A 22,325-nucleotide genomic window follows, 5' to 3' on the forward strand; every position below is an offset into this window, starting at 1 on the left:
CGCTCCATTTCCCGATCCAAATCGCGACGAAAAATTCTGAAAAAAATCCCACACACTGAGCAAGAAATGTCGAAACAACCCACCAAATTTCATTTCTATCCTCGCTTTGTGGAGGGAGAAATTAAATCGAGAAAATCTGGAGGCGGGGTGGACGGACGGTATTTCAAGTACCGTCCACCCCCTTGTGTTCTTGTGTTTCAGTTCGTTCGTAGCCAAACCGAGATCCAAAAAATCTGAGAAAATTCATGGAGCCTGGGGGTTCAACGAAGAATCACCGCACCAAGTTTCAGTCCCAGGCTCAATCCATAGCAGGGAAACAGAATTACAGAACCATGGTGTTCGTTTCTTCTTGTTCAGTCTTTCCTCGCCGTCCCTTTTTCTGAACCTCGCAGATGCATGCAGGTCCCCTGTTCCTCGTTTAGTCACGTCACCTCGGCGTCGTCGCCGAGCCAGATCGCACGCAGAGAAGCTCGCGCTCCATGGTCTCGACTCGAGCGCGAGCGACGACGAGGCATCTGTTCGGGATTCATCCACACCGACGGCGACGGGCCGTGGCGCGCGGCGCGGCGTTGGCCGAACACGCCGGGGGCACACAGCTGCAGACAGGCGGCGCCGGTTGGGGGGAGGCCTGTGGCCATGCCCTCTTGTCACGGGAATATTTCTTTCCATCCGCTCCCTCTGCCGTGCGCCCGACACAAATAAGGCCAATAGCCATAGGAAAAATCAGATATACGTTCGAGTGTCCGTGGCCTTCGTGAATACGCCGTGCGGTCGTTCTGCACTTCTGTGCCCTTCTTATTTCTCCATGCAGCCGGTATGCCTTGTTGAATTGTGCTTCAAATGGATGTACCAACGATAGCGGTGGAGACATGTGCCGGATGACAAGCAGCGACACACATGAATCATCTGTAGAAAGCAGGTACATCTCAAAATCTTCATCCAATTAGCCGGCTCATTAGTAAGTTTTCCTTTTCTCTCTTCCAATCTCTCCTAATTATTAACTCGAGCAGAACGCATCAGCTACGCAGTAGACTTTCAGTTGCCACAAAACTTTATTTTATCATGTGTCATTAGATTATATTATTAGAGTGCACGGTCGTATTGGCCTATTTAATCTATCTATATTATAAAGATCGAAAATAATTGAAAATATTTCTTACTCAAATCGGATCCACCTTACCCCTCACGTTGAACCCGTCTGTCAAGGTCCAAATAGGTGGAAAGGGGTGGAGACCCATAGAAACTCGATGATAGAGGATGTTTCTGCCAAAAAATTAATCTTTTTTCTCACTAAACGCGATTCTACCCGCCCGCGTACCCACACATCAACTGCAACCTTCGCGTACCCGTTCGTGGTCTTCTCCTTTCGGCTTTCGCTCTCTGTTCCCTGCCATGGTCCTTCTCACCTCCTTCCGCCCGCCGCGCGCCACCGCCTCCTCCCCTCCTCCCGCTTGCCGCGCGCACGCCACCGCCTCCTTGCTCGCCGCCCGCGCGCTCGCCACCGGCTCCTCGCTCGCAGCCCGCGCGCACGCCACCTTTCCTCCTCCCACTCGCCGCGCGCACGCCACCATTGCCCGATGGCGGCCGCGCACGCGCTCGCCGCCGCCTCCTGGCTCGCCGCCCGTGCGCGCGCCACCTCCCTTCCCCCCGCTTGCCGCGCACCACCGCCTCCTCCCCGCTCGCTGCTCGCTTCCCCACCCTCGCCATAGCCCGGGCCTCGCGGCACAGCCCGTTCACCATGGCGCTCGCGAGAGCCACCATGGCCTCTTGCCCTCTTCCCCTACTCCCGCGGCACGCTGGTCGCGGGCGCGGCGTGGCTCTGCGCTGGGGCCGACAAGGCAACGTCGCCTGGGATCTCGGCCTCGCTGCGTGCGAGGCTAGGTTGCACTGATACTTCACTGACCTGCCGTACCCGTATCCCGATACGTATCCGATACTTCGATACCCCGATACTCCTTCGATACCGTATCGGCAAAGTATCGGAAAATATGAGGAAAAAATAAATAAAATTAATTCCGATACTTCTTCGATACACTTCGATACCTCTACCGATACTTCGTAGCCCATAACCACTCAGTTTGTAGCCCATCGTCTCAACAGCCCATTTGTGTACATGTGAAGTCCTTAAGTAGTCATTTAGGGAGAGCAGCCGATCCTTAACCCTAATCTATTCATACCCCGTAGCACTGTAGCAGGAAACAAACGGTCGGAGTCTCAAAGACGCCTGGCCGGCTGGCCGCCGCTTCCATCCGACGATCACTGCATCTGTTCTTCAGGTATGTCCAAAATTGCATCTAGGATTGGACTGTAACCTTCGTGACTCCATCAGTCCATCTCTCCATCTTTATGGCTGAAATCTATATTGTTTTTCAATCTGTTCTAGCGTTCTTGGTCCATTTTCTAGATGGCTAGTGCTGGTGGAAGTTCTCAGTCTCACGTCAATGTGGCTAAATGCTATTTGCTATCTCATATTAGTTATTGCTCTTTAGAATTTTATTGCAAGAACAAATTATTATGCTATCTTAAATGTGTTATGGAACTATGTTTTCTCAAGGTATATCCATTGTCATATTTATTTTTCAGCTTCTATATATACTCGCCGTATCGGCGTATCCTTATTTTTTGAAGATGCCGTATCGCTGTGTCGTCGTATCCGTATCGGCGTATCCGTATCCCGTATTGGTGCAACATAGGTGCGAGGACGTCGATGCCGAAGAGGAGACGGACGAGGAGGATGAGAACGAGGAGCGGGAGGACGCCGAGCACGAGTCCGAGTCCAGCAACGCCGCGGAGCTCGGAAATTTCAGGAAGAGTTTGCATAGAAAGTCGTGGCTCTGGAGCCAGCAACAGGTGCTTTTCTTGGTTTGCTATTTCAGCTGCATTTTGTAGGATTAGAGGCAGTTTCAGGAAGAAGTTACATAGAAGGTCGTGGCTATGGAGCCGGCAACAGGTGCTTTTCTTGGTTTGTTATTTCTGCTACATTTTGTAGGATTAGAGGCAGTTTCAGGAAGAATTTGCATTGCATCCTAATTATTCAGCAATGGAAAAGGCTACTTTTGTCTGATTCTTTTGGTTTTGGGATGTCCTCGCTGGTAATTTTTTCACTTTGGAGAATTATTTCTTTTGTCAAAAGGTTCTCGCCTTTTGGATGTGGACTATGCAAATTCAAGCAAACTATGAGCAGAAAAAGATTAATGGTTATTGCAGACATGCTAGCTTTTGCGAAGTCATATTCTCTTGCTGAAAAGGGGCAAAACCTAGCTTTTCTCAACATTTTGCTTCCTGCTTCAGTTTCAGAGTTTCTGAGCTGAAAGAATGTGCAGAGTTCAACAATTTTTTTTTGAGGGGGGCTACGGCCAGCAAAACACCAGCCTGAACAAGTTTTATTAATATGTGAGGTTGTACATACAGAATTTACAGCAAAAGAGTATGGGAGGGAAAAAACAATGTGCAAACTAATTGAGTACTATACTAACGCGCCAGGAATTGGCGCGCGCTCATGCGTCGCGGCCCCACGTGGGCCCAGGGGTACTGTTCATCATTTAAAAATAATAAAATGTACTGTTCATGTGGGGCCGGGGGTACTCTTCATAATAAAAAATAAAAAAATACTATTCATGTGGGCCCACCGGGTACTGTTCATAATAAAAAAATATAATTCGAAATTAAAAATAAAAAATTAAAAAGTGGCCCCATGTGTTTAAATGTTTAGTTTTTTATGAAAAAAAATTATATACTACATTTACCTCTATTATATATTGGATTTTATTTTCACTTTGTGAACTCGCAAAATATAATTGAATCATACATTCATTTCTAACCCTATCATTTTTTCTACCAAAATTAATAATTAGTGTAAGCTAATCCACCAATTATATCTACTAACATACACAAAATAAATTCTTCTATGTACTATTTATACAGGGATGGGCCCTGTGTGTTATTTAGGTGTTACCCACATAATATTCAATTGGAATCCACCCACAAAATATATTTAATTATTTATTTACATGAAAACAATAACCATATTTCATACACTACGTCTACACGTGCTAGCCCCTACTACTTATTGGATTTTAATTCCACTTCATAAACTCGCAAAATATAATTATATGACAATCTATCAACTATACCTATCACACTTCATTCAATACATCAACACGTTGCCAAAATATATCAGCACGATATTGCTTTAACTGTAATATACGATAATATATTATTATTATTATTTTACATCAAATTTTTGCTACAGGCGCGCAAAGCGCGCCAACCTGCCTAGTTTACATCAAAAGCAGAACACCACTCGTGGAGGTAAGCTTTGTCTGATGGCGATCGCATCCTAATGGACCAGAGGCGCAGGTCTTGGAGGATGGCCAAACGAGTATCATCAGCTGTGGGGAACAGAGAACTGAAGACAACAGAATTGCGCGCTTTCCAGACATTCCAGAGCACGGCAGTGATGATGGTGGAGCGAGTTCGCGGGGAGGCTTCATCAGAGAAATATGGCAGGTCCCAGAGTTCTCTGAAAGAAGTCAAGTGCGGAGCAATGTTCCAGCCAATATAGTTGAGAAGCCCACGGGCAAGGGGACATCGCAGCAGCAGATGATCCTGATCCTCATAAGCGCCGCAATACTGACACAGAGCAGATTCCACAATACAGCGGTGGTGGAGCAAGGCAGCAGAGGGCAGCCGGTTGTGATGCACCAGCCAGAGGAAGTGCTTGCATCTCAGGATGGCAGCGTTGGACCAAATGCAGTCAGCGAATCCATCAATCGGTCGCTGCTCCATATGCCATAAGTAAAAGCCCCAGGAGGAGAAAGGCTGAAGATCAACGCCAATGCCACGACGATCTGGGACGTGTGGCAGGAGAGCGACATCCGCCAGGGCAAGCAGGATTGCACTCAGCTGCGAGGAGGCCACCGAGGTCAGACGCGGATGCAGAGGAATTATCCACCGGTCCTGAAGATAGGCATGAGCAACCGTGATGTTTGGTCTTGGGCAGAAGGAGAGCAGAGCAGGGAACAAGTCGGCGAGTGGCTGTGGTCTAATCCAGTGATCAAACCAGAAGCTAGTAAACTGACCACTGCCAAGGTGGACTTTGGTGCAGCGTCGGAAATTAGGTATCAGTTGACGCAGAGTAGTCCAAATGGCAGTGTCCAGGTGATGTGTGTCGCCAAGGTCCCGACCAGCACCATCACCATACATAAGGTGAAACCACTTCTGCCAGTTGGTGGTCGGGGCCTGCAGGAGCTTGTCAACAAACTTGGACAGGAGGCCCTTATTCTGGAGATCTAGACGCTTAATGCCCAGCCCACCACGAGCACGATTCCAACAGACAAGCTCCCAAGCAGCCTTGCATTGCCCCCCCCCCCCCCCCGAGCAGGTGATGTCGCCCGTCCAAATAAAAGCACGTCTCCTGGCATCAATAGCCTCAATAGTGCCTTTGTGTAGTAGAGTGGAACACATGGCATAGACCGCACGAGCGCCCAAGACAGCATTGGCAAGAACAGTCCGACCACTAGGAGAGAGCAGCTTGCCACACCAGCCAGGGATGTAGGACGGTGATCAGTGAGACGGAGCTTAGTAGAGTTGAGAGGCAATCCAAGATACGTCTGTGGGAAGGACGAGACTTGGCATCCAAAAAGCTGGGCCATCTCAGCAGCCAGAGATGGCTCAACCCCAATAGGAACAAAGGTACTTTTATCATAGTTGATATGCAACCCAGTGAAAGAGGAGAATTGATCCAGCAGAGCCTTGAGATGTGCCAGTTGATCTGGATCAGCTTTGACCACGAGCAAGGTGTCGTCAGCATATTGGAGGACAGGGCATGGCAGGGAATCAACGATGGGGTGCTGCAAAAGGCCTTGCATGGAGGCACTCAGAACCATTTGCTGCAGAAGGTCTGCCACAAGGATGAACAAATAGGGTGACAGAGGATCCCCTTGACGCAAACCCTTCCGGCACTGAATCCATTTACCAGGAACACTGTTTAGCACAACAGCAGTCTGGCTGGAGGTGTTGAGGTTGGTGATCCAAGTACGCCAACGAGCAGGGAATCCTTTCGCTAGAAGAATAGCATCCAAGGCATGCCAATCAACAGAATCGAAAGCCTTCCTGAAGTCAAGCTTGAGGATGATTGCAGAGGCACCTCGCTTGTGGCAGCATTGGACAACTTCAGTAGCATAAATAAATTTCTCAGCAATACAACGACCTTTGATGAACCCGGTCTGATCAGAGTGCACAAGATGAGGAATAAACGGTTGCAAGCGGAGCGTCATACCCTTGGTACAGATCTTGGTGACACAATTCTGCAAGGAGATAGGTCTGTAGTCTTTGGCCAGGAGGGAGGCAACTTTCTTAGGCAAGAGGGCAAGATAAGCCTTGTTGACACGTTCAAGGTCAGTTGTACCCGCATGGAAGGCATTCAGGAAGGCAAGAAGATCATGATTTACTAGTTCCCAGTTTGCTATGAAGAAGAGAGGTGTAAAGCCATCAGGGCCGGGTGCAGTGTCGATCTTCATGGAGAATAGGATGGTCTTGAGTTCCTCAAGAGAGAAGGGCTCAACCAGAGCTGCAGCCTGACCAGTTGTAAGAGTAGTGCAGCTGAGGAGGGAGGCTAATTCTGGCATATCAGAGCATTGATCAGCTTGTCCCAACAGACCCGAGTAGAAGGCATGAAGAATGGCAGCTTTGGAGGCATGATCAGATACCAAAGAACCATCAGCAGCTTGAAGTGCTTGAATCTGGTTGCGTCGCCATTGCACAGTAGCGGCCATGTGATGAAATTTGGTGTTCTCATCTCCAAGCTTACAGGAACGGAATTTGCTTCGCTGGCGCCAGAAGATGGCAAGCTGCTTTCCATGATCCAAGGCCGCAGCTCGAACCAATGTTCTCAGGTTGAATTCAGCCAGGAATAGGGGCCGGGCTTCCTCAATGTGGTCGATCATGGCAATGACTAAGTTGCAGTTTTGCAGGAGGTCGAAAGGGGAGCGTTTTTGCCGGTGCCAGAGCTTGAGATCATGCCGACATCGTTTGAGCTTTCTGACGAGCAGAGCAGCATGATTGCATTGAGGAGCAAGCAGACCAGGAACACTAAGCCAGGCAGAGGAAACAATATCTGTAAAACCTTCCACACGCGGCCAGTGATTGTTGAACCGAAAGATCGCCGGCTTCGGAATTGTTGTAACTGCAGTGAGGACAAGCTGACAGTGATCCGAAACAGCAGCCGAGGAAGAGGCAAGAGTCGAGTTGGGGAGGCAGAAACTCCATTCAGTGTTAACAAAGAACCTGTCAAGACGTACCAGAATGGGAACCTCCTGATGGTTGGACCAAGTGAAGCGTCTGTCGAGCAAGGGGAGTTCCTGCAGAGCCATAGCATCCAGAGAACCATTGAACCAATCCGCCTCCAGAGAGTCAAAATTACCATTGGAGCGGTCGTCGGGAGATCTGATGAGGTTGAAGTCTCCAAGAAGTACCCATGGGCCAGATACAGAGGACTGGAGACCAAACAACTCATCCAAGAATGCCTGCTTATCACCATGCAGGCAAGGACCATAGCAGTTGGTCACAGTGACAGTGAGATTAGAGCAAGTGTATTGGAGGATGGTTGTCAAGGAGTGAGCTGTGTGGCTGGAGGAGGTGAGGTTGAAGCAATTCTGGTCCCAAGAGGTAAGAATACCAGCAGAGGCACCATTTGAGGCCAGGAAGGTGAAGGAAGAGGCGTGGTTAGCAGGGAGAAGGGAGCGGGCTTTGAAGCAATCAATGGTTTGTAGCTTGGTTTCCTGAAAGCAGATGATGGTAGGGGTAGTTTGAGGAATGGCGAGCGAAATATTGTTGCATTTGCCCCTGTCACCAAGCCCTCTTACATTCCAGGAGAGAATGGTGAGAGATCTAGCCATAAGGAAAGCCAAGCACCACCAAACCCAGAGAAATGCAACTAGACAGGCCTTGGCAGGAAGCAAGCCAACAATATGACATGAAGAAATCATGCTCCGGCAGCCGGGGAGCTCTCAGCACTGAGTATCTCCTGAGAGTTTTAAGGCGCGTTAAGTACAGACCAGGACCGAAGCACAGGGTCAATGCAAAAGTGAGAGCAACGCAGGCTCTCCAGCAGCAGCAAAAAGGGCGAGGAGCATGAACATGAAGTTGCAGGCGCATCAGTCCAGCAGATCGACGGCAGGAACGGGGCAGCCATCCAAGTTGAGGAGGTGGCCATCAGGGACACCACAAGCCCGCCCTAGCAGCTGCAAATCTTGGAGGCACCAGGCCGGAGTAGCCGAGGCCGGAGCAGCATCGGAGTCGACGTTGTTGTTGCCCGCAGAGGTGGCCGCACCCAGCTTACGCTTCTTGAGGCGAACAGCAGCATCAGCCACCGTCTCACGGAGGGGGGCCTCCTTGGCACGGAGACGGGAGCTGCGACGCTTGCCAACCACATCCTCAGTGGCAGCAAGGGTCGGGATCATCGTAGATGTAGCGGGGAGCCGGGTCTTCTTAGGCAGAGGCAGGGCAGCAACATCAGAGAGCTCCAGGGGAGCAACGTCGACATCGGGGAGCTCCGAGGAACCAAGAGGCAGCGGCGGCAAGGGGATGGTCACGGAAGTGATGAGACACTCCGCGTCCCCAAGGCTGCGCAAGGGCTCCGGAGCCACCGGCAGGATGTCGAGGTCGAGGACGTTGAAGTTTGGTGAAGTGGGGGGCGCAGGAACAACAGCCGGCGGTGGCACCAGGACAGCAAGGTCAATGTCGAGGGCGGCAGGAACAACGGAGGTTGGTGGAGCAGTCGGAGAAGCAGCAGAGGCGGCCCGGGGGAGGGGGCGGCCGTTGCACAGGTTGTTGGCATCCCGGATGGAGATGTTCGGAGCCGGGGCCGCGCCAAAGCCAGTGGCGATGATGTCGACGGAGCAGGACAGAGAGCGGGTGGACCCCACCTCTGCAAGCTGGTGAAGGAATCCCATGGAGGCGGTGCAGAGGTTGACGACGAACATTCCCTGGTCCCCCGGAATGTTGGCCCGGAAAGGCTGGGTGGGGATCCGGTACAGGCCTCGCTCGCCGCGTTCACCAACCGTGCGGATCTCAAAGAAGGACCCACGGAGCATGTGGAAGGAGACAGAAACCGGCTTGGAAAGCAAAGGTTCGGCAAGTACCTCGGGGTAGTAGAGCTGACCCAGGTCACGGCCAATAGGGATCGGCAGCATGTCGCCCAGGGACATGAAGGCGCGGCGAGCATGGCGCGCATGGTCCCCCAGGTAGGCAGAGCCAGCCGCCGACATCCCCAAGGCCGCGGCAACCGACCCATCTAGGGGAAGCCCAGCCGGCGGCGGGGCCTCACCAGGAACGGCAACGTCGGCGGCGACGGGGGGTGTGGTGGCGCAGCCGGACCCCGAGGCAGGCCATCATCGTCGGAGTCAGAGTCCTCAAGGTGCTCGACGTGGAGGTTCTCGATCTGAGCCATAGCGCCCAAACCAGCATGGTTCTTGACATATTCCTCGAAAGGAATGTCGGCCGTGCCTTCCACCTTGACAGTCAAGAGCACGACAAAGAAGTCAGTGCCCTGAATGCAAACCGGATCGACGAGATGCGGGTTGGCGTAGGAGTCGGCGGAGTAGACGATGCGCTCGCGGTTTCAGTGCTCCATGGGGAAGTTGCGGATGGCGAGGTGGGCGAATGCCTCATGGCCGAACTGGAAGCGGTTGGGGGTCTCGGTGTGGCGCTCCAGCCGGACAGTGTGCTCACGGCCAAGGAACGGCGCCAGCAGCATGGTCTGCTCACGAACAGCATTGCTTTCGAACATGATGAGAGCAGCACCATAGGACGAAGGGGCGAGCGTCACGCGGGGATTACCCCCAGGGCCGCCCAGAGCGTGGCGGATGTGACTCATCGGCGACGCCGGGGTGGGGTCGACGAGACCAAAGGCGAGGTGCGCGAAGCGCTGCATGCGCACCGGCGGCATGAAGACGTCGATGGCATTAGGGCGTTGCAGGTCCTCCTCAGCAAGCGAGGCATCCTCCACTGCAGCATCCGCAGCAGGAGGCACATCATCAACGGCAAGGGGGGGGAATCTCCCCCTCCTCAAGAGCAGGAGCGGGAGGCGGGGGCGAAGCCAGAGGGGCATCAGCGCCAGAGGAGCCGGAGGAGGTAGCGGAGGTGCGCAGCGAGGCAAGGCCCGGGGAGGAGGGCTCAGCGCCAGAGCCAACAAGCGGCAGGCCCGGCATCTTGCAGTGGCGCGTGGTGTGGCCGAGCTTCCAGCAACGACGGCAGCGGATAGGGTCGCGGCATGCAGCACGGTGGTGGTCCAATGCAAGGCAGCGGAAGCAGCGGCGGTGAGCGAAGGGGAGCGGTGAGCGTGGAGGGGTGACCGGCGGGGGATGGGGTTGCGGGGGAGTGGCAGTGACGGTTGCAAAAGAGTGCCGGGGAGGGGTTCTTGGCCCCGGACTGGCAGTGGAGGGCGGAGCGTCGTGGCTTCCAGGGGAAGGCGTAGCGCTGCAGAGGGGCGGGAAGGGACTGACACCGCAGGGGGTGGGTAAAACTCCCGTGCACCGGGTGCACACCGAAGGGAAGGCAGCAGCAAGAGGGGGAGCACCACCCGAGGCAGGCGCAGGCGTGCACTGGGCGCAGCCGTCCACCAGAGGACGCACACGGCGCGAGGTGACGACGCGACGGCTAGCCCCACCGCCCGGCAACCGAGCGGCAGCAGCAGAGCGCCCAGGCAGCACCCCCGCCGCGCCCGCGCCCGTGCCCTCGGGAGTGGCGAGGCCAGATGACCAAGGGGAAACCGGCTGGAGCGGCGAGGCCAGATGACCAAGGGGAAACCAGCTGGAGCGGCGCATCGGGCACAGCACCGCGGGGGGAGACCGGCACGGCAGCACCACCCCCTGGGAGGGGGAGGCGGGAACCGGACCAACCGGTTGCGGGAGGGACGCAGAGGCCGACGCCGCAGAGGCGAAGAAGAGGACCTTCACCGGGCCATGGCGGAGCACCCCAAGAGTGAGGATGAACCGGGCGATGGACGGCCGAGCAATTGCGATACGGAAGAGGGCCGGCGAGACATGGGAGACGCAGGACGGGCCACCCAACCAGTAGCTCAGGGTGTTCCGCATCCAGGCGAGGTTGCAGGAGGCGAGTCTGGGGTAGGGGTCACCCAGAGCTCAGAGAGCTCGAACAATGGCGACGCCGCAGAGAGAGGCACAAAGACAGGCGAATGGAAGTTCCGGAGGCAGTAGTCACGGAACGCATCACTTGGCGAGAGAGGAGCGCCAGGAGTGGGGTTACCAGCATGGGACCAGCGGGGAGCGCTAGCAGAAGTGAAGCCGGCAATGGCAGGGTTAGGTCGGCCAGGAGGCAGTGTGGAGGCAGGGTTAGGACGGCGGCGACGGCGAGGACGGGAGTGCGTTCTTGGGCTAGGTGGCGCGGTGGCGGCAACGGCCGGGGAGGTCGGGTCGCCGGAGCGAGGGGGGGAGGGGGGGGGGCTCGTTAGCGGTCTTCATCTCCTTCGTCTTCGACGTGGTTTGGCTGTGTGCGGTTCCACCGTGCGCCATTACGAAATATATTCATAAATTCCAAGCTGCAGAGTTCAACAATGTCAGCTTAAATACTTAATATTGCATATTTGATCTTTTCTTCTACACCCCCACCCCCTAAAAGTTGCAATCTTGAAGCTTTATTTTGAATGAAGTGGATATTTTGAAAAAATCAAAATAAGTTGACACGAACATTTCTTTGGCTAGAACGCTCCCTTTTCCTTCTGACACTGATAGAAGTTTTACTCCTCAGAGCCCAGATGGAGACATCATCGACTGCGTGCATATCTCCCACCAACCAGCCTTCGACCATCCTCTCCTCAAGAACCACACAATACAGGTGAGTTAGTCAACCTCTCAAATATTTTCAGGAAACAAAACAAACATATAAATGGTTAATTTATGGGCTCACCATTTTAACACTGCCAAAATATCTGTCATTGCAGTTTAGGCCGGCCTACCACCCTGAAGGTCTATATGATGATGCCAAGAGCAGCATAGGCTCCAACAATGCCGGCCAGAAGCCGATGATCCAGACGTGGCATTGAAATGGCACATGTCTGGAAGGCACAGTCCCAATCAGGAGAACCAAGAAGGATGACCTACTCCGAGCGTCATGAGGCAGTAGGCTAACAAGTTCAGTCTGTCCCAACTCTGGATCCTGGGGGGTCATATGGGGAGGATCTGAACAGCATAGAGGCTAGGTACTTCAAAGAATCTGACATTCTGACCTCATGAGTTTAGTTTGTTCATTCTTGTGTCAAGTAAATGCTGACATTTTTCATAGTGGCATGCAACCCAAAATGTGTGTCTTAACATTTATGTGATGTTTGGTTTTGGTTCATCAGGTTAGCCATGACCTTTATGGACACAACAACACTATATTGTTCACATTACTGGACTGTAAGTCTCACAAAGTCAGTACCTTGTGCTTATATTATTAATTTGTTTCAGTACTTGATTGACAGACATTCTTGGGTTGATGCATCAACTCAATGACTGATGCGCTGCCTTCCGATTGTGTATTTTGCAGAGTGATGCATATCAGGCAACAGGGCGCTATAACATGGTTGTGCATCGCTGGATTATGTTAAACAAATTTTTCTAGGAGTATTATGCTGTCCTTACTATAAATAATTCAAACAACTCGCATTTGCAATGAAAGCGAGTATACACACAACTTGACAGCTCCCGAATTTTATTTCAAGGATACGCAACAGATATGCGTATCTTTTTTTCATTAACAAGAACAATTGTTAATTACAGGCACCTATAGAGCTCTAGATTAGACTCTAGCTGGGAAACTTAGAACAACAAGAATGCTAATTACAGGTGCGTGGTTTAATGACGAAGTACAGCAAAGCTGAGCATGTGCCGAAACAATAGAATATGCAAGGAGCTCCTGTTCGAGTCAAATTCACCAAAAGTTCGCAAACATAGCAGGCTATATTGTAGAAACTCATGATCTTCGTGTTAAACTGAGATAGGGTTGTAGATGGCCAAATAAGTGGCCTAGGCGCCCAGAAGGACCCGGTCAAAGCCTGGATATCAGACACGACACGATCGAGCATAGCACGGTTGGGCAAGGCACGACACGGCGACCAGCAATACCAGGAGGCGGAGGAGGCCGGTGGCACAGCGCGCAATGCCGTGAGGTATATGCAAATGATCAAAACACGTGCGGCACACTTTACTAGTTTTAATAAATGTAGGATACAATTTTTGTTTCAATTGATTATTGGAGTTGTACATTGAAATATATTTTATTCTTTTACATGCTTATTAAAATATGAAGAAGAGTGGTGATATTGACTCTTTTCTTTAAAAGTATGCATCAAAGAATTTTTTTAATGACTTCTATTAAAAATAAGCTAAAAATAAGATGGCTAATAGTCATTAATATCCTTTTGGACGATTATCTAGTGACTTATTGAGCGAGATATCTTATTACAATTGTGTGAAGAAGAAATCATCAACACTTTCATGGCTATTAGAAGCTGTAGGCCTAACAAGAAGTAATGACACAATGTTCTGGTGTGATATTTTAATTCTAGGTTAAGCAAAGCTATACTCTTTTGAGAAATAATTAACGTGGGGGAATGGAGGAGGAAAATATTAGGACTCTAGAGAGACGGAGAAGAGTCCAGAGTACCCAATAAAAAAATCCGGAGAGGGAATCCGAGGAGCGTTGCTCCTTCTATAAATAGGGGCTAGTTCCCCACTGTAAAAGCATCTTGTGAAAAAACAACATAAAGAAATAAAGAATTCCCTTTCTCCTAAATTTCTCTCCTGCTCTGTGTTCTCATTAGACACACTATTTCTTAATTTACTTGTCTATTCCATAAACTTTATGTACCTTTTCTTTTTAATTGTATTTTGTAATTCACATACATGTATACCGACATATTAAATTTATAGAGGTTAATAAAATTTTAGATTGGACCGCCATAGCTACAAATTTTGAATGTGCCACCGAAGAAAAAGCATACGCACTTGAACAGCTCCATGGCTAGATGCCGATCGATGGGTTAATTTGATGGAACGATACAACGTGGGATCTATATTTATAGCTGGCTTTGAGATAGGTAACGATATGATGCGGATCTCCCTATATTATCGCTGGCATTTAGGCATGTAAGACCAGACCCGTTCAGAATGAGTACGACAGGGGGATAAGGATAAATTTCAGCCATGCAATCTTTATTTGCCTTCGCTTGGTGAGTCTCAAGTCGCATGGACTCCATTTATCACCGGTCGGTCATCGGTTCATGCATGCAGGCCACGCGATGCAGAAGTTAGGGAAGTTTTATCTGAAAGGAATTAGGACCAACAGTTTGATACATACACTAGCTAAAGATTTTGGTGGCACACTGTTTGGTATCACAGAAGACGTACTGAAAGGTGCTCAGGACTTCAATGGGTTCCAGGCAAGTATTCCCGGTCTGACTGTTCTGATACACGTTTTGGGGAACGCTCAGATGGAATTTGGCAGATAGATGTTGTACGGAAAAAGAGCGATATGTTCATTTCTACATTGTAAAGAGATATTCATAGACTTGAAATTGCGACTCTTGGAACCGAGTGTCTGTGCATTTTCCTATTTCACTTATTGTCTGCTACGTGTTTGCTAGAACTACAGTTTGAAGGGCAACTGTGATCAGTTACTGAATGCACTTGCTGATCAGTTAATATGGAATGCTGAAAGTCCTCAAACAGACCCCATCTTTTACTATTAGTTTGGCATAATCAGTGATGCAATAGCATAGCCTCTGATGATGCATTGAGATCACTTTTGTTCCCAGAAAATGTTAATATCATAATCAGTTATTTTGTCAGACTATTTTTGGAAGTTATTTTGTCAGACCACTATGACCTACCTTTCAGTGATAGCATCGTACTGAAGTGGAGTGATGTTTACCAGCTAAGAGTATTTTGAAGTTTATAACTAATAGTGACACATGAGTTTAGTCCCTTCTGGCAAATCATAATCATTTTTCTGTGATTATTCCTAACTGCATTTTCTTCTCTGCTGCTCACTGTTCATATTAATGTGACCATAGGAGATGCAACTGGAATTATTTTTGAGCATTGTACTGAATATTTTTTTGACAATTTTAAAAAAATGACTGAATGACTTAGCTGCCACTTGTGAATGTCACTTGTGAATGCCAGTGGCATAGCTGCACTTACAGATCAAGATGAGCCATGAAGTACAGTGGCCTTACAGATCAAGCATCAGCCAAACTGTGGCCTTGTGATTTATGAAATAAAAACCAATTCTTCAGAATTCTTCAGAACAATAAAAACAATAAAATATCCAATGGAAAGACAAATTAAATTCCATTATAGAAGAACAAGATCTACTGAACAAACATAATCAATGGATAAGCAAGAAGAGATTAGCAAGTCTGCCTAGCTTTCATTCATGGTCATTGGGGATGATCTGGTCATCTGGAACAAGAATAGATGCTGCATACAGAAAACTGACCTCCAGCTATTGGTAGCAGACTGGGCATCGAGAGCAACTGAAAATGACTAAACAATTCCAAAAACATAATAGTGCATTCTCCTGTTCTAGAGCTTGCTCCAATATACAAACTGTTTATTAGCTCAATCAAACCAGTACTTAATATTTTCAGAACATATAATAAAAACATTATAAAGCCTGCAACCACAGGTCCCAAATCTCTTCTCAGTTCTGCTGAATGCCATCAAGAACATGCATGATTTTGTAGCCAAGTGAACAACACTTGAAGACCAGTAGCACATAACTGGAGCTGTCAGAAAATGTACAGTACCCTGAACATTCATATCAGTTACTGGACTCCAGATACTGAACTCATTGTGACTTACTGAACATTCATATCAGTTACTGAACTTGATGAGAGTATGGAGGATGACGGTTACGACGGGAGCCCGAGCAGAGGCGGCGGCGCCCGCCCCCGCGGCGACTGCCCCCACGGCGACCGCGACCTTGGTGACCGCGTGTAACGCCCCGATATTTTGCCCCTGTAGATAACACTCGATATTTTTGCCTGTACGTGGCCATCGTGACCAATTTGGCCACGGCACCGCGAGGGCGCAGTGCGGCACCGCGAGAGCGCTGCACGCGCCGTGCGTCTCGCGCTGCTGCTCGCCGCTGCCCCTCTCTCCCCCTCCATCGCCTCTCTCGCGTGCGGATGCCGCCAAGGCCGCGCCGGCTGAGCTTGCCTGCGCCGCCTGCCTGCGAGCGCTCGCCGCACGTTTGCGCGCCGCTCGCCATGGCCGCCAGTCGCCGCCGCACGCCGCGAGCAGTGCCCACGCGGCACGGGCCGCGCCTTCGCGCGCGCCGGCACCGCCCGGCCGCGCTGGAGCTCGCACCGCCCCCCAACGCCGCCATCTGGCCCTGTGCCAGCTGGAACGGCCACGCCGCCACGCCCTCCATGGCCGCCGCCCGCACCTCCACGCCGAGCCATCGACCGAGCTCGCCCCGCCCTCCACCAACCCCCAAATCCGCTTGACCTCGGCTCCCTGAAGCTCCTTGGCCTCTCCTCCGCCCGCCCCGGCCACCGGAGTTCACCGGAGTGAGCTCAGCACCGCCGCCGGCCGCCGCCCGCCGTGGAGCCGCCGCCACAGACCACCTCCTTGCGCTCCAAGGCCACATACAGGTCCGCGCCGATCTCCTCTCTCTCCTCCGCCCCGGGCCCTCGCCGCCGGCGAGCCCCCTCGTCGGGAAACGGCGGCGCCACCGCCTCCTCTGTTTTGGCCGGCCAGGGACCCGATCGCAAGAATCAAAATGTTCCAGGGGTCTATCTGCGAAAGTTCTTTTCTTTCTTAGTTTCAAAAGCAGTAAATTTGTAAAATCAATACAAAATCATAGAAAAATCAAAAAAATGCAAACTAAAATTTGTTGGATGCCTTGTTCTAAGATCTACAACTTTCCTTACAAGTTGATCTTTAGTTTCTAAATAGTTTTTGTTCTAGTTTAAATATTAGTCTAGGTGGATGTAAATTTGAAAATGCATAGTAAATCATGGAAAAATCATAAAATAGGAAATAAAGGTGTTTTGGAATCTTTGTGATTAGATCTATGCAATGAACCTATAATATGACATGTGTTGGTAGAAAAATATTGTCCTAGAATTTTATCCATGCTTGTTAGGGATAAAATCATATATGTAGTTATGTTACTCCTTTTGCTATGAATTTTTTGTGGTAGGTTATTCATGTGATGTATGTTCTGTGGTAAAAATGTCAGAATTATTGATGCATGTATGACTGAGTTATTGATTTAAGTTGTATAGTGCTTAATAAATTATTATGAATAATAGAAAGGGTAAAAATAGAAAATGTGCTAAACTTGTTTAATCTCTAGTAAATTATAGTTTGAGCCATAAGTGACGAAACTTATTTTGTTATGCCCTCACGACTAGATATATGCTTTGGGTAGATAATATGACATGATTTAGTTTAATGTTTTGTTGGAAATCAATAATTGCTTGTTAATGCTTTATGTGGATAATTTGTAATAATTCCTTAAACTGAAGTTGTAACAATTCAAATGCTTTAGCAATTTCATGGTAAACTAGTGATAATGTTTGTAGTTTAAGGTAAGAATTTCACATCCTGAGTTACTAATTTACCTCATAATAGGTTTGTTTAATATTAAGAACATGGATATTAGGTTTAGAAGAAAATAAACATTTGTTTTGTACAAATGATGTCGTGACGGGTGGTTAGTCATCGGAGCTAGCTTTCATGAGCTGTCTAACAAAATTTTGAAACACTTTAATTACCTCTGACCTGTTGGTTGTATGAAGTGCTCGTGTGTTAAGCTAGTGTAGGGTTGATGCAACTATTGATAAGCATCTCTCTGTATGCTGCCTGTCTGCTCTCTAGTTGTGCAAACTTCTTTATAAATACTGTACTGAATGGTAAATTCAGTTATTAAATTCTTGTTCATGTATAAATCATGTTAAATCTGATATATCAGAATGTGGTTTGTCTTTATTTACCTTGCTTATGCTTGCTCGCTTGTTACATCAAGTTCTAGTTTAATCCTTCTTGCTTTATCGTATTGCTTGGCTTTTCTAAATAAATTTAGTAATGCTTTCTAGAAGGAAATACTTCAGGCTAAAATAAATTAAATGAACTCTAGTATTTCAGCACCAACCCAATTGTCTTTTGAGTTTGTTTGTTGTGTTTACTCGATAAATGATTGCCAGTCATGTCTTTCTTTTAATCGTATCGCATTATATGGCATTATGCTCGTGCCCATGCAATCGTGACATTGTGCTAGCCTCGCTTGTCCTTTTTGCTGTATCATCTACTACACTGACATGCATTCAGACATCCACATTGGTGCATCTCATCTAGGTACGCTAGATGTACAACGCATGTAGGTGAAGCACATGATTTTGGAGCCGAGTCAGAAGACGGTGGATGGTGGACACATCTGGAAGATGGATGAATGGATCCCGATATGCATGACCGAAGAAAGGTACTTGCTAAGCGAGTATCATCTAACTAACACTGACTCAGTGTTAATCCCAGGCAAGCCCCGGAGCATAACCTGTTATTTTAACTTATGAAATGTTATATATATATATATACACTTGATTATGCATTAAGTTTCTAGACGTTGAATGAAACCCTAATTGCATAATTCCTAGGTTCCATTGGTCGAAATATTAGTATGGGTAGGTCGGTATCTTTGCCATGCTAAAAAAATAGAATTCGGTAGAAGTCGAGTAATTTCATGTTACTCGCGAGATATAGGATGTCTCTATGAATTGATTATGGAATATTGGAATATGGAGGAAAGGAAATGAATTGGAGACCGGGCGGGAACTGCCTAGCCCCGTCTGTGTCGGTTAAGGACTGTACCGTTGTCGGCCCTGCTGATCATGTTTGAATTGTACTAACCGCATACCGGGAGTAGGAGGTAGTCGAAACCGGTAAGCCGAGTACTGCCTCACCTCGAAAGTACAGGACTCCATCTCACCTCCTGGGGTAGTCGAGTAGTCGCGGAGAAATGGGGTTGCATATGTTTACTTTTGGTGGTCTCACGTTGAGCTCGACTGACCATATGATGGTGGGGCGGTCCTGTAGTTCGAGACGGGGAGGGGAATGGTTGGCTCGTATAGTCCGACGGGGCATATGCGTGCCGTGTTGGTTAGGTCCACATTGCAAGGTTAAATCGGATCGATTCGCCATCAGTCGCTCTCAGACATGAGCACCTTGATCTCCGAGTCACATCGTAGTAAGGAAATGAAACGAAATGATATGATACATGTTGATGTTATTTAATCATTTATGTTTTCACATTGATTGTTATAGATCTGCAAATCATAAATGTTTAGCAACTTTATAACTATAATTTGGAGTTAAAATTTTGAAATTAAGGATCTACCCTTAGATGCTTTTTTGCAAATAAATCCACCAGCCAGAAAACTTTGCATGTCTAGATATGTGGGCTAAGTATACCCAAAAGTCGGATAAGTCTTGCTGAGTATTAGTATACTCAGGGTTTGTTGTTTACCCTGTTTCAGGTATAGAAGTTAACCAGAATTCGCATCAGTGGGCTCGATGTGACGACCTCACGTGTTCATAGTTATCGTTTTGTTTTATTGGTTCTCAATCAAATTTCCTTCTCTCAGGTCATATTCTCTTCCGCTGTTGTCATTTATTTTATGTAAATTCTAAATTTAAAATTGTTTTGTAAATATTCATGTTATTATCTATTTTTGTGAAATTATATTATGCTGGTACCATCTGTGCTCGCCGTTGCGCGAGACTTCTGGTGTGTTTCGATCGGCCTGTGGGTTGGAAACAGGCTGTCAGGTTACACTTAATTAAGCTAATGTGCCTGATGCATTGAAATGATGGTCATTACGTTTAATTAAGCCGTTTAACTTGGCGTTTCTGTCACACCGCGCCCGCGGCGACAGTGACCTTGGCGTCCGCGCCCTCGACGACCGCGCCAGCGGCGACCGCCCCCGCTGTTCTCGACCCGCCATCCTCCCCGATTCGACCGGAAGCTGCTGCGGGACGAGTGACGCGTGCGGCGTCGATTTCATCTCCGGCGTCTTCAAGCTCATCGGACTGCTCCTTCTCCTCCGCCGCTCTTGAGCGCAAGGGGGCTAAGTACAGTCGAGAGCTAGCCGCGGCGCGGGAGCGGCGACTTCAAGCTCTCGCCAAGGCTACGGTTGAGGTAGTTGTTGTATCCCCTCCTCCCTCCCCTCGCGTAGTCCTCCAGCCGCCACCGTCGCAGTCATCCCCTCCCACGTCGCCTCCGCCGCATTCATCCCCATTCCCATCGTCCCATGAGGTTTCCCTCTTTCCGCCGCACCTCCCCTCATCCCCACATCTGCACTGCTCTCCACATCATGCTTCGACATCTCCGCCATGCGATTTGCTTCTTATTTCGTGTTCCCCTATCCGGTTGGATTATGCGACGAATTCGTCGGTTGTTCTCGAATCAACGAAGGATGAAGTGGTTGATCATATGACATCTAATTTTGACTCTGATAGTACAGATTGGGAATCGGACTCCTCGGAGGCCTTACAACGATATCATAAGAAATTTGCGAGAATGTCTGAAAGAAATGATGCGAATATTAGGCCAGCGGAAATTCCGACGGCTGATTCGTATCAGTTGGACTCAGCTGTGTCTCATTCCGGCATTTCGCTAAGCTGTCTGGTGAAAACTCCACTCCCAGAGCCAAATCATGGCTTGTTGGTTGAATGCAACACAAGTGAGAACGTCCAAAATGTCATTGAAATGTCTGATTCCAAACTAACGGAAAATCCGATTACTGGATCAGGGCAAAATACAAATGGCGATATGGTTGGGATTGATGGGGAGCAGACACAAACAGTCTATAATCGTGTCATGAAAGTATGAAACACAAATGGAATCATCAGGTACGGTTTATCTCCTCAACCAGAGGGATTAATCACGGGAGGAGCCATGGAGCTTACTCATTCCCAATGAATCCTTCTGAAAGGGAACTAAGACAAAAATCATTAGCTGTGAGATTTCCATTTGAGCAGGTTCTGAATGATAGGGTTAAACTAAAGTATGCTCCGATTGAATTCCAATGGAATATTCAGGAAAATCCTGATAAAATAACAGAGCCCCTTGCATTCGCTCAAATTATGGAGAAGAAGCCTGACATGTGGGGTTACAGACGTCAGGAACGGTGGTTCAGACTTCAGACAACCGCCCAAGGTGATAATTGTCACCGGTCTATTAGGAGCATATCCTGAACAAGTGACACATGTCACCAACCTAAAGCAAACTGCTAAGGGTAAGTGTAACAAGAATAGTGACCGTGGGTCAGGTCACCTCCCTCCCAATCCATCTTTTACTGGCATAGAATACTCCCAACCCATGCCCATCTCAAACCTGCAAAAGTTCGTGGGTCACATTTGGGAGAAACCTAGGCCCTGTTTGGTTGTGTGGATGGGAAACATGTTATGGAATTATTTTCATGTGTTTGGGTCTCACGGGATGGGCCAAAGACGGGACCCACAGCTGACCGCGTCAGGCGTCAGCATGCGCATCACTCCGCGCACAACGATGCGCCCCCAATGCGCTTCAGGCCTTGTTTAGTTCCCACCCCATAAACCTCGTAAACGCAAAAAAAATGTCACATCGAATATTTTGACACATATATGAAGTACTAAATAAAGTCTATTTATAAAACTTTTTGCATAGATGGGCTGTAAATTGCGAGACGAATCTAATGAGCCTACTTAATCCATGATTTGCAGCAGTGATGCTACAGTAACCATCCGCTAATTATTAACTAGCAAGGTGGCCCGCGCTAATAGCGCGGCTAGTCTGATTTCAGCTATCATAATAACATTATGTACATAAAATTCATTTTTCTATCTCTAGGTAGTTTCTTACTTTTCTTTCTCATAGTGATGAGGTATATGTGTAGATTCTTTTCAGTTGTTATATTCTCCCATTGTCTTCTTGAGCAATTACATCAATATACCATCTTCTTTCTTGGGCCTTGAGCAAGCTAATTTTCTCATCAATGATCAAGATCTTGGTGCGCATCTAATCATTCAAGATCATATATAAATCTATACTCTTTTATATTCTCCTACTTTTTTAAACATGATTTGCTCAAGCCTGTGGACACCCTAGGCTGGATGGACTTCATATTCTTATACTATTATTTTATCACTTTAAGTTTTAGTTTTGTGTACTTTTTTAGCTATGGTCTCGATATCATTCTTAGGAACTACACAAATAGACCATCCTCTTTTCCACGCCTTGAGCAAGCCAATTTCCCCTCTAATCATCCCAGTCTT

The 22,325-nt window shown here is 48.5% G+C and overlaps 1 protein-coding gene across 2 annotated transcripts; it reads left to right on the forward strand.

The window, feature by feature from the left end:
* Positions 1–1,721: 1,721 nt before the first annotated feature.
* On the forward strand, positions 1,722–12,694 carry LOC120680132. Of its 2 annotated transcripts, XM_039961755.1 has the most exons (5): positions 1,722–1,869; positions 2,694–2,850; positions 11,770–11,856; positions 12,365–12,419; positions 12,550–12,694. In XM_039961755.1, coding segments are annotated over exons 1-5 (432 nt in total). In that variant the 5' UTR covers positions 1,722–1,738; the 3' UTR covers positions 12,552–12,694. The 2 variants fall into 2 exon arrangements, with proteins under 2 accessions (XP_039817689.1, XP_039817688.1); XM_039961754.1 differs by lacking the exons at positions 12,365–12,419; positions 12,550–12,694 and adding an exon at positions 11,963–12,357.
* The last annotated feature ends 9,631 nt before the right edge of the window (positions 12,695–22,325 follow it).

This window comes from Panicum virgatum, chromosome 6N (genome assembly GCF_016808335.1).
Source record: "Panicum virgatum strain AP13 chromosome 6N, P.virgatum_v5, whole genome shotgun sequence".
Classification (NCBI taxonomy): domain Eukaryota; kingdom Viridiplantae; phylum Streptophyta; class Magnoliopsida; order Poales; family Poaceae; genus Panicum; species Panicum virgatum.